Source organism: Carlito syrichta, unplaced genomic scaffold (assembly GCF_000164805.1).
Source record: "Carlito syrichta isolate Samal-C Ts95f unplaced genomic scaffold, Tarsius_syrichta-2.0.1 Scaffold306742, whole genome shotgun sequence".
NCBI classification, from domain to species: domain Eukaryota; kingdom Metazoa; phylum Chordata; class Mammalia; order Primates; family Tarsiidae; genus Carlito; species Carlito syrichta.
In genome coordinates, this window is record NW_007250838.1 from 355,182 (window position 1) to 368,496 (window position 13,315).

A 13,315-nucleotide genomic window follows, 5' to 3' on the forward strand; every position below is an offset into this window, starting at 1 on the left:
TTCAGCGCTGCTTTTTTTTTTTTTTTTTGAGTCAGGCTCTCACTCTGTCGTCCAAGCTGGAGTGCCGTAGCTGGCTCACCACAGCTTCAACCTTCTGGGCTCAGGTGATTCTTCTGCCTCAGCCACCAAAGTAGCTGGGACTACAGGTGGAAGCCACCACACCCAGCTTATTTTTATATTTTTTTGTATAAACAAGGTCTCATTGTGTTACCTAGGCTGGTATCGAACTCCTGGGCTCAAGCAATCCTCCTGCCTCAGCCTCCCAAAGTGCTGGGATTACAAGACTGAGGCACTACGCCTGGCTTCGGCACTCCCTTTTATAACCTTATCCACTCCCTCTGCTCTTCCCTCCCAGCCTCTCTCCTCCTTCTGTTTCCCATAGTACTTGGTGTACACTTTATTACAGCACTAAGATCATTATTTATTCATTTATTTTTTTGAGTCGGAGTCTCACTCTGTTGCCCAGGCTGGAGTGTAGTGGCATGCTCATGGCCACTGCAGCCTTGACCAGCTGGGCTCAGGCGATCCTTCCGTCTCAGCCTTCCAAGTAGCTGGAACTACAGGCATGCACCACCATGACCGGCTGATTTTTCTTGATTTATTGTAGAGATGAGTTCTCGCCAAGTTGCCCAGGCTGGTCTCAAACCCGTGGGCTCAGGCAATCCTCTCACCTCAACCTCCCAAAGTGCTGGGATTATAGGCATGAGTCACCGCGCCCAGCTGAGATCATTTTTTTTAATGATTTTTTTCCTCTTTCTCCCTCCCTACACTATGAGCTATTTGATGGTGGGGTTATATCTTAAGTGTCTTTACTAAATGAAGAAATGAGTGCTTGAATTTGTAAAGAGTAGGACCCAAAGCAGTAAATATAAATGCATGCCAACCATGTAAATGTCTATAAAAACATTGAAAAGAGGCTAAAGGGTAAACATTTTAAAGTCCCTTTCTGCCCCTTTCAGAAAGTAGCCTGAGCAATTTTTAAGTTGTCTGCCAGCCATTCACCTAATGAACAATTTATATTCAAGTTACCAAAAGTTAACAACAGTTTACAGTCCTATAAAAATAAAGCAGAGAACCCAGAAGGAAGCCGTTTTACACTATTGAAATAATGTAAAAGAAGTTCAACACTCGTCTTAACATCACACGCAGTTCTAGAAACAGCGCCTCTCCCTGAGAGAACAAGCCCAGCTGTGTGGTTACTTACTGGAGTTGAGCAGGATCATGGCCTTGACACAGAGATACTCTTTGTGTTGGAGCTTTAACTCACGAAACCTTGAAGTCGTTGCCAGGATCATGTCAAAGATTTCCAGAATTCCTTCTACGCACTTCCCCTCATCCCTACAAAAGTTCATTTGGAAGTTTAGAGAACACAGCTTCAGGCAACAATCAAAAACCATCAGGAGTGTTTCATTTTCAATCTCAAATTTCATTGAATAACATATTTATCTTGTAAGACCATGTCAGCTATAACAAGGCATTCATGGTACCACACCCTAGAAATAGGACATTCTAGAATAATCTTCACAGAAAGAAGACAGACTGTTTCCTATAAATCCCTTAAGTAAATGCGTGAATACATGTTATATAGGCAAAAATAGGCATTGGAATTACATTTTTCTTCTACCTGGTCCACCAAGTGTCTTCTTACAGAAATATCACTCCTGATAATTATTTCTATCTAAACCAGTTCAGTCAACCAGCACTAGATAGGACACATTTTACAAAAATGAGATGTTCCATATTCCCATCAGAATGCATTAATGAGGAAGATGGGCGTTACAGAAGCAAATATCCCAAGAAGAAATAAACCTTCACATCTAGGGCTTAACTCTCACTTCCTGGTGGTCACCTAGAAACTGGCATAGCAACTAAGAGACATTTAAGTGTAATTTGGAAACAGTGAGTTTGACAAAGAGATCACAATTAGAAAAGATGAATTAAAATCAGGAAAAGGAGGTCTATATGGAGACAGGAAAATTTTTGACTTGTCAAATATGCTATTTTTTAAAATTTTATTTTATTTCAACAGCTTTGCCAAGTACAGATAGTTTTGGTCTGGGCTGTAAGTGTACCCAGCCCCCTACCTGTGCACACCGTGTCCAACAGGTGATTTTTCATCCTTCCCCCGCTTTCCCCTCCCCCTCGGAGTCTCCAGTGTCCATTATACCGTGTTTGATGTCATCACAGATTATTTTTAAGCAAACATTTTAAACAAACTCTGGGCCATACAACCAAAATTATTTTGAGCATTCCTTATAGAAATACATTTTTAAATACATTTTTTGAGAATGTAAGGTAGTTCAGCCTTTGTGGGAAGCATGTGGCAATTTCTCAAAGAACTAAAAGTTGAGCTACCATTTGACCCAGCAATCCCACTCCTGGGAATATATTCAGAGGAACACAAATCACTTTGCCAAAAAGACACCTGCACATGCATGTTCACTGCAGCACTATTCACAAAAGCAAAAACAAGGAACCAACCCTACTGCCCACCGAAAATTGGACTAGATAAAGAAAATGCATACATGTACATGATGAACTACTACACAGCCATAAGGAAGAACAAAACCGTGTCCTCTGCAGCAACACAGATGCAGCTGGAGACCATCATTATAAGTGATCTATCACAGAAACAAAAAACTGAATTCTGCACATTCTCACTTATAAGCGGGCTCTAAACATCGGGCACACGGGCACAAAGACGAGAATAACAGACACTGGGTATTGCTAAAAGAGGGAGGGGGGAAGGGGAGGGAAGGGAAGGGGCACACAACCACCCATAAATACCATGTCCATCACTGCCAGAGGAGAAGGCTCGTGAGAAGTCCAAACCTCACCTTCACGCAATCTACTTAGGTAGCAAATCCTCACGTGCCCCACAACTCCTAAAATATATATGACAGGAGATCTCCCCCAAAATCAGAATTATCTTTCGGAGGTGGGTCCCTTGCAATACAGGCCTCCCCGCTAGGTGGGTGTTCTAGAAACCCATCGGCATCAGTGTACCAACCAGCACTGTGAGAGACTGCGATCAGTATCGGTGAATTTTTTTGGAGATTCTTCCCATTTCATGATGAGTGGTTTGCGAGCACACCTGCCCACACCATGCTGAGTGTTCAGCTGTTTTTGACCAAAAATGGTATGGCCCCCGTGTCCCACCCTCCCTATTCACCCTATTCACACCTCGTCATTTTTTCGTTTCTCCGGACGAAAAACGTCCTCAAAGGGAAACATTCTGCTGATGTGGAAAAGATGAAAAAAAGCAACACTAACAGGCATCGAAATGAACAAGTTCAAAAACTGTTTTGAGCAGTGGAAAAGTGTCTTTATAAGTGTATTGCATTAAACAGGAGGACTTTGAAGGTTACTGAAGTTTAAGCAGGTAAGAATAAATACAGAATTCTTTTTACAAATAAGTTCCATTTTGGGGGGTCCCTCCCATGTACACATCAGAAATAGGATATATCTTACAATTCAAACCATCTTAAATTTGATGCAATATAGTAATAAAATGTAATTGCATTAAAAAATAAATACACTTTTGAAGTAAATTACTTGAACTTTATCTGGGGAATACCAACTTCTATTCACTCCAGCCAGACGCACATTATTCCATCTCCCTGCTCCCAAAAAACTTCTGTGATTGTCAGTCTCAAGTCTTCAATAAATAGTTGGATGATTTTTGCCATGAGACCTTCACGTGCTCCAGAAAGCCTGCGGCACGCAGGGAAGAGTAGTAGGCCTCTCGAGTCCATTTTCAGTCTTTCTCGCAGCCCCTGCAGAGAGCTTCAAGGAACTGGTTGCTCCCCTCCCTCTTCCCCCAACTCCAAGCCAGGCCATTTCTAGCAATGGTGGTGTGTGGGGGCAGGGCCTCTGCAGAACTCAGATGAACTGACACCACTGGGCACACTCACCCCAGGAGGTCTTTCCCGCTAGGTGCTATACAGGACAGCATTCGCCCGCATGACCCCCTGACAGACCCACACAGAGCTACAAAAGTATGCAAACTGCTCATTGAGTGAATGAGTATGGTAACGTCTGCGAACAGTTCCATTTCTGTAAGTACACAGGTTAAGTGACAAAACATCCTAAAGTCACTCCCCGGGAAAGGCCGTCTTGGCGATCAGGGCCCTGGGCAAAGAGTGCCAAGATCTGTAGGAAGTCTTCAACTGTCTCCATGGCCCCATCTTCCCACCTGCCCTAACCAGCTCCCCAGCTCTGGGCTCTCCCAAGCAGCCTGGTGCAGGCATCTAGTAAAGACAACATAGACCCCGCATACTGCAGTTGTTCACTGAATGTCCCTCCTGCCATATCATCAAGTCACTCTGCCTGGGGGCAACTAATTAATGGAAATTGTAACTCAGGCTTGAAGACATGTGATACTGAGCAAAGCTGGTTTTAAAATATGTCTGTGTGGCAAAAACAAAAGATCCCCCGACTCCTGCATGAATGGTGTAATTATTTGGCTTTTTACTCTTCTGTGAGACTCAAAGTCCAACGTGGGAATATGCACCACACACACACACACACACACACACACACACACACACACACACACACACGGTGGTAGAGTAAGGGACCCACCTGAAATCAATTTCATTTTCCAGAAGTTACCACTGTGCCTAAGAACAATCCCTAAATACTAAAACTCATTAAAACATTTTTAATGCAAATTCATCTGTCAAAAATGAGGGGAGATTTACACACAGAGGCATCTTGAGCCCTGATAAATACTGCAACTCACAGTGATCGTGGAATGTGTTCCTTGTGGAGAAAGTAAAATTCTAAGCCAAGTCTAAAGAACTGGGTCTGATTGCTTTCTTTCATTCAAGAGGTGGCAAAGTTAGAATATTTTTATTCACTTCACAGGTTGTAGAAACCAAACACATTTCTACAGAATCAGTGAGAAATATAGGAACAATAAAGTGCAAAGCCTCATAAATGACAGTCTAGCAGAGTGAGTAACTCAAGACCAAGTGAGGAGGGACTTTAAAATACCAAATTCAGATCTATCCCATTTATTTTGTAACTTTAGATTGAAAAATTAATTATGAGAGTAAGAAATGAGGCAGAATTAGGGCTGGCCAGACACAGTGGCTCATGCGTATAATCCCAGCGCTTTGGAAGGCCGAGGCAGGATCAACACTTGAGGCCAAGAGTTTGAGACCAGCCTGGGCAACATAGCAAGACTCTGTCTCTACAAAAATAAAATAAAAATAATAAAAATTTTAAAATTAGCTGGGCATGATGACATGTTCCTGTAGTCCTAGCTACTTGAGAGACTGAGGTGAGAGGATTCCCTTAGCCTAGAAGTTCGAGGTTACAATGAGCTATGATCTCTATTCTACACCAGTCTGAGCAACAGAGCAAGACCCTGTCTATTTTTACAAAAAGAAAAAAAGAAAAAAGGAGGACATGCAACTGAAACATTAAAATACTAAAACAATATATTAAACTGACCTAGTCACAGAAATTTACTTCTGCATACTATTTGTCCATAAACTAGTACTAAAAAAGAAAAATAGTAATTACACATGGAATATTTTATTACTTGATAATCACTTTTTTTATAAAAAGAAGAATATTGCTTGAGACCAACAAAATGTTGAAAGAGTGGGTCTTGCTTTGGGGTATACTATTTTGTACCCAAATATACACGAGTAGAGACCACAGTTTGTGTATGTGTGGCGGGGGGGGGGGGTTTAAGGCTTAAAACATAGAAAATAATAAATAATGAGCCAAAGTGAAATTACTTGGGTACAAAGGGTAATTTAAAAGTGGTTGAGCACAGTGGCTCACACCTATAATCCCAACACTTGGGGAGGCCGAGGTTGGAGGATAGCTTAAGGCCCGGAGTTCAAGACCAGCCTGGGCAACATTGCGAGACCCTATTTCTATAGAAAATATGAATAGTAAACAAACAAGCAAATAAAATAAAATGTAAACGTGGGCCAGACACGGTGGCTCACATCTGTAATCCCAGCACTTTGAGAGGCCAAGGCAGGAGGATCGCTTGAGCCCAGAGGTTTGAGGCCAGCCTAGACAATATAGCAAGACCTCATCTCTACAAAAAAATCCAAAAATTAGCTCGGTGTGGCCGTTCACACCTGTAGTCCCAGTTACTCAGGAAGCTGAGACGGTAAGGTCGCTTGATCCCAGGAAGTCAAGGTTGCAGTGAGTTAGGATCATACCACTGCACTCCAGCCTGGGTGACAGAGTTGAGACCCTGACTCGGAAAAAAAAAAAATTAGAAGTGAAAATTCTATAGCTATCTTGAAATTCAGCATACAAATAGCCAATGTGAATGTAAGCTGAGTACATTTACAGATTTATGATTCCATGGAACACTGTAAATGTTTACAATGGAGTCTGAGCCCGGGGTTAAACCGCCTCTGACTTTTCAGTAACACTTAACATGAGACAGTATCCTGCTGATGATAAGGACACAAAGTCCTTAAGTGTCTTAGCATATATGATTTTTTCAGCAAGTAGACACTTGAGTTCTGTGGTAGGTCTCTGTATGAATTTATGATTCTAGTGGTTACTACAGAAAGAACTACCTTGTTAGAAATAAGCTGAGATTCCTGGATTTTCCTCTCATCCTCAGTTGGTTCAAGTTTTCTTGTTGCAGAAGCCTCAACAAGAATAAAAGTAAATAGAAATTACAGTCTCAAGTGGGTGAAGGTAGCTATATCCCCTGCTTATATAGCTGTATCACCACTTGAAGGATCTCTGGTAGGATAACCCAGCAAAAAAATAAAACAATTCCGTTATTTTCAAATAGTGTGAAGATTATTTATTCACTTTGCAAAAACAATTCGAAATAGAACTCCTTTAAGGAGCTTGATCCCTGACTTTTTGAATCATCAACACCTCCAGAAAAACACCAATGACACAGAAGTATATTTCTCTGTGTATAAGAGATGCACTAGCCGGGCTCGTTGGCTCAGCCTGTAATCCCGCGCCTTTGGGAGGCTGAGGTGAGTGGATTGCCTGAGCCTGTGGGTTTGAGACCCGCCTGGGCAGGCGAGACCTCATCTCTACAATAAAATCAAAAAATTAGCCGGGCATGGTAGCTTGCACCTGTAATTCCGGCTACTCGGAAGGCTGAGGCGGAAGGATCGCCGGAGCCCAGCAGGCGAGGCTGCGGTGGCCAGAAGCGGCCACTGCACTCAGTCTGGGTGACAGAGTGAGACTCCAACTCAAAAAAAAAAAAAGAGATGCACTAAGTAACTGAACTATCTTGGACTGGACATTCTAGACTAGTTAATTTGCTAAAAACAATTCTAAGGATTGCAACAAAAAATAAACACCAGTAGGCACCAAAAAAAAAAAAAAAATGCCTGCTCAATGTGAATGCATTCACAATTCTCAAGAAATCTCTTTCTATACTCACTAGATGTATATGTTATAAAGCATAATATTTTCAAATATTTATAAAGGGCAAAGTGCATCTATTAAAAACAATTTGGGTTGGGCATGGTAGCTCATGTGTGTGATCCCAATACTTTGGGAGGCTGAGGCAAGAGGATTGCTTGAACCCAGGAATTTGAGACCAGCCTAAGCAACACAGACAGACCTCATCTCTACAAAAAATAAAAAAATTAGCCAGGCATGGTAGCATGTGCCTGTGGTCCCAGCTACTCAAAGATAGGGTGGAAGGATTGCATAAGCCCAGGAGGTTGAGTCAGGAGTGAGCAGTGATTGTGCCACCACACTCTAGCCTGGGCAGCAGAGTGAGACCCCCAACTCAAAAAATAAAAATAATTTGTAAGAAAAATGAGGTTTTCTTTCTTCTATTACCTGACTAAAACGTAGGCCTAATATTTATCCAGAATTTGCATCCATTTACAGTAACACACACTTATACACATACTTACAGGAATTAAAGAACCCATACACAAAAAGAGAGAGTTAATTGTTCGAAAAACCAGGAATTAAACAGTCGCTTAAAATATAACACTAAATTTGACATCAATTTAGAAATCGAGGCAAAAAGTAAAATAATTGAATCCCAAAGTCTACAAGTTAATTGGTTCATTAAGGCATGGAACGTCTTCCCTGGACTAACTTCTAGAACTAAATTCTGATATGTGTGTATGAGCTTTACTTAAAATGACAAGTGGCCAGGCATGGTGGCTCACACCTGGATTCCCAGCACTTTGGGAGGCTGAAGTGGAGGTTTTGTTTGGGCCCAGGAGTTCAAGATCAGCCTGGGCTACATAGCAAGACCTTGTCTCTACCAAAAAAAAAAAAAAACTTAGCTGGGTATGGTGAGCCATGATCATGCCACTACACTCTTGCCTGGGCAACAGGGTGAAACTCCAACAAGCAAAAAACCACCAAGAGTAATATAATGAATGAAAGGGGACAATGAGCAGGGCTCGGTGGCTCAGCCTATAATGCCGCGCCTTTGGGAGGCTGAGTGGATTACCTGAGCCCGTGGGTTTGAGACCCGCCTGGGCAGCAAGACCTCATCTCTACAATAAATCAAAAAATCAGCCGGGCGTGGTAGCACATGCCTATAATTCCGGCTACTCGGAAGGCTGAGGCGGAAGGATCGCTGGAGCCCAGCAGGTCGAGGCTGCGGTGGCTGGGAGCAGCCACTGCACTCCAGTCTGGGCGACAGAGTGAGACTCCAACTCAAAAAAAAAAGAAAGGGGACAATGGCTTGGTGCTTGGCTTTTCAGCCTGCCTTGCAAGGTACCCTGAGACTACAGCAAGAGGAGTAGGTTTCTGTAGTAGGCTGAGAATCGACTAGAGTTGTCCTAAGACATAAGAATCAAGTAGAAAGTTAGCCTGCCCTTGGGCAAATCCCCAAGTCCAGTTCCACCACTTACTAACCTGTAACTGTAGGCAGGTTACTTAGCTCTTATTTCCTTATCTGAAGGATAGGGATAACAATGGCACTGACCCTCAAAGGGCTGCTGTGAAGATTAAATGAGTCAACAGACATCAAGCGTTTAAGATGGTGCCAATAGTTTAGCTATTTTGATTGTTACTGAAGGGTCTGCTGCCCTGCACGGCTCTGGGCTTTCAGAGCCCACTAGAAGGGGGAACCACTACCTGGGCTTGCTCCTGCTTGAGCCGCATCCACGCTCCGGCTCTTCCCAAAGGCTCTGTTCTCAATCAGAACACCGTTACTCAGGATGGTGCTCTGTCAACATGTCCTCTATGACAACAGGCAGAATGAGCACTGGTCCCTTGGGGTAGCACTCTTCCTCTGCACAAAGTGCGCACGGATCTTCTGACGATCTAAGTTGGTAGCAGGATCATAACGCAAGTGTTGGGGCAGGCGCTGGGCATCCTGTGCCCAGAGTCAGATGTGGCTGAACATTCAACACTGGCACTTTTTAAATGGAAGGGGTGTGGAAATCAATTTCCATGGAAATTTTCAAGCTGCTCAAATTGACACCAAAAGAGTATTCTATCCTTTTTGTTAAAAAGCTTGAGTGTTGCTGTGTATTCCAGCTTTCCCACTTAAGTCAATGAAAAATGGGTTCTTTTCTGTTTCATATTTATAGGAAAACTAAACGCAATCAAGTGATGGCATCAGCACCATCATGTCCCGGTTTCTGTTAACTTTCATGTGGTTTTAATAACCACTCCTTCTACCACTATGGTCAGAAATGCTAGATGGTCACATGCATTAGAGTGAGTTAAAGCATGGGAAAATGAACTTGGCAGCTTCATAAGAATTTTATCACCTGTCCAGATAGCTCAAGACGTAATTGGTAGGTGGGAAAAAAAACAGCGGGACAACTTAAGATTATAACTGGAAAATGGAATTTTTAATGCAGAAAAACCTACATAGCTTTGTGCCTTTGAGGGCCACATACTTACAGGATGCAGACCCCTGATGGCCCTGGCCTGTGAACGCTGCATCGCCCAGATGAAAAGTGAGGCTCTGGACCTGGGCCCCTCGCACCTGTGCTCTCTCCTTCTCCAGTTCTTGACCCAGTGAAGAAGCTGATGACATTATCATCCTCTAATCATCCTTCAGCTGTGAGATTTTAATTGCAGCACCTGGGACTTTGTTCCCACTCACTAAGCTCCTCACACAAGTCAGAGAAGAAACACAATGCGTTTTGTTCTCACCTGTCCAGAACGAGGTCTGGAGCGAAGATGAGCTTGCCAGGGTGGTCGATGGAGCGCCACATGAGCCCCACCATTAACACCTCCATCCAGCAGCTCTCCAGAAGCCGCACTTGGTCGAACAGGCTGAGCTCCACAAAGCCTGGGGAAAGCAAGAGGCCGTGAGACACACCCGCCCTCCTCCTCAGTACCCCGTGTCTGTAAAGACAGAGTGACAAGTTTTAAAACACTCAGAAAACACAAGCAATACAGGGAAAGAATAAATATTTTAATGTTTTTATTTTATTTTATTTTATTTTATTAGAGACAGGGTCTCACTATGCTGCCCAGACTGGAGCACAGTGGCCATTCACAAGCATGGTCACAGTACGCTACAGTCTCAAACTCCAGGCCTCAGGCAATCTTCCCACCTGAGCCTCCCGAGTAACTGTAATTACAAGTATGTGCCCCCACGCCCAGCTCACAAGCATCAGTTTTTTAAACATGTGATTAACTGCTGGTTAAAGAAAGAAAATTTTGTACTTAAGTTGTGCCACTCAGTTTTCAGTCTTGGATCCCTCCCACAGACAAATACACTTCATTTAGAATTTGTAAGGCAGGGCACAGTGGCTGACACTTGTAATCCCATCACTTTGGGAGGCCAAAGTAGGAAGACCACTTGAGCCCAGGAGTTCAAGACCTGCCTGGGCAACATAGCAAGACCCCCATCTCTAAAAAAAATAATAAAAGCTCATTATCAGCATCAGCATCATCACAGAACTTATAAAGCACTATGACCTGGGCTCATTCAGCTCCCCCATCAGATGCTAGAGAACAGGAAACCAGAACCCATCTGTGTTAGCTAGAGCCTAATACTTCCTCTGCACTGCTGAGCCAGACAGCGCCTGGCTGCCAGTCAGAGGAGCTGCCTATCTGACCCAGCCCTTGGTTGGGACCAGTCAGGTGGAGGAATGGCGCAGGGGGAGGCTGGGGGTAGTGCCCAAAGAGCAGGTCCGGGCCCTGCAGAAAGTCAAGGCTTCAACTGAAATGGCTTCCGCAACCGCTGAAAATTTCCCATCCAGTATGAAGCTCATTCTTCGGGGTAGAAGGGCTGTTTCTAGGTGATTCCAGCCTTAAGAGCAAATATAACAACCGAAGCCGGTCCTGATAACCTAATAGCCTGTGTTGGTCAAAGAACTGGGAAGAAGCCAGTAATCAGTCTCTGGGGAGGTGAGCACTTCAAAAGCAAAGCTTGGAACACAGGGCTTCCTCCACAAGCCAAGATAAAAGGAGGAAGCCTCGCAGTGCAAATATGGTGATGACAGGCACTGCCTTGGAGGGAAGTGGGCTCTTGCTGGAACCCCTGCTCAGCCTCTTCCCTGCTGGCTGCTTTGTCTCCTTTTAAGTCTTTGCTTTTCCTCTAGGAAAAATGGGGCTAGTGAGGCCTATCTCTGAGAATGTCCTACAGAGAGCATCTCTTATCAGCCTCATTCAACAGATGAGGAAACTGTGGCACGGAGAAAAAATGGAGTCTCTGAACCATGATAATGCCAATCTCCACAAAGGAGAATTTAATGGGGAAATGAAGGCAAAGATGGACAAACACCTTCCAAAGCCACCTGCTATGCTCAGCTCAGGTTCCTAATATGTTTCCACCTTCCAATCTCACCCTCAGTTACAGACAATAAGCCCACCCAAGAGAGATCAGCAGATATTCAACAAGATCAAGATCAAGCCTAGATGACTTTCTTTTAATTTTTTTTTTTTGAGTCGCGGTCTCACTTTGTCGCCCAGGCTGGAATGCAGTGGCACAATCACAGCTCACTGCAGCCTCAACCTTCTTGGCTCAGGCAATCCTTCTGCCTTAGCCTCCCTAGCAGCTGGGACTACAGGTATGAGCAACCATGAAGTTAATTTTTTTTTATTTTTTTGTAGAGATGAAGTCTCACTATGTTGCCTAGGCTGATTTCAAACTCCTGGGCCCAAGCAATCCTCCTTCCTTGGCCGCCCAAAGCACTAACTTTACTTGCGTGAGCCACCACACCCGGCCTAGATGATATTTAAATATCTTTTTGGTTTGGACAAGGACCATGCCAGGTGAGAGAAGGGGAGAGGGGGAATCACACCTTCAGACTATGTCTAAGTTTTCTGAAAAATTTTCAAAATACCAGGCTTGAAGAAAAAGTAATGCAGCTTAAGAGTTCAGTTGTTATGGCACAAAGGAAGTGCACAGCTTTCAGCAATAACTAAGTTCACCATCCTTCCCCATGTGGGGTCCTGCAAAACGGTGTCTGGAACACCTTTAAAGCAAAAACTAGAGGAAAGTGCCTCAGTACTGTCAGAAAATAACATAATGCTGGCAAAAGGTGAAGATGCTAGACAAAACAAAACACAACTGGAAGCCAAAAAATTCTCAGGACGTGCAGCAGGAATGGGCCCAGGCCAACAAATGACCACAAAATATGGTCATCCCCTGGACCTTGGTTCCCATGGCTCTTAATTCCCAATTGCTCTTCCTCCAGCTTCTCACTCCTCCTAATCTCTGCAGTTTGCCCAACGCAGCTGCTGTCCCCAGGTCATGCAAACATCTTCAGTGGCTTAGAACCTGGGGAGAGACCTCTCTTCATGGAGGGCTGAAAGGAAATGCGTGGAGAAGCTTTTGCAGGAGGATGACGGGAGGGCTGCCATTCTAGGTCAGAATCCCAGATTCACTCCTCCACAGATACATACCCATTCAAACGAGAATTCGCCGGTCATGTTAGCACAATCCCGTACTTCAGGTCTGCGCTACCAACGAGCCTAAGGAAGTGATCGCTTTATAGGACGAAAATTACAGGCCCCAAATGACCATTCATGCATAACTAAACCCATTTCTAACTTGATGGTGTTCCCGGTTTACTGGTCCATCCGTGACTCATGGAACATCAACTGCTGATTTACTCTATTTGTCCCTATATTTTCATTTATGTCCATAATATTGAGACTTTCTCTATTGGAACAATATTTGACAAACTCCTATTTAGAGTCTGACACACCTCTCACTTTCACGCTGGTCATACTGCATCGGACACTACCCAACCCCCAAGGTTAGGAGACCCCAGCCAAGAGAGAGAGGCCAATGTGAAGCTCATACGTCCTCCTTTTAACCACATTACAAGTCCCAGGACCCTAGAATTTCTTGCCCAAATGACCCCAAGCCCAATTCAAGAGCCTGGGTGGGTCTCTTCTGTGGGTCCATCCT

At 43.9% G+C, this 13,315-nt stretch overlaps 1 protein-coding gene across 3 annotated transcripts in view; it reads right to left on the reverse strand.

The window, feature by feature from the left end:
- The window catches only part of ESR2 (estrogen receptor 2), a 66,828-nt gene that overhangs the window by 27,904 nt on the left and 25,609 nt on the right, over positions 1-13,315 (reverse strand). For 2 of the 3 annotated variants that reach the window (XM_008063319.1, XM_008063318.1), the window contains exons 5-6: positions 10,099-10,237; positions 1,205-1,338 (exon numbers count right to left, since the gene is read on the reverse strand). The exons of the other annotated variant lie outside the window; for it this stretch is intronic. In XM_008063319.1, coding sequence (XP_008061510.1) covers positions 1,205-1,338; positions 10,099-10,237 — 273 coding nt within the window. The remainder of the gene's footprint in view (positions 1-1,204; positions 1,339-10,098; positions 10,238-13,315) is intronic. 3 annotated transcript variants of the gene reach the window in all.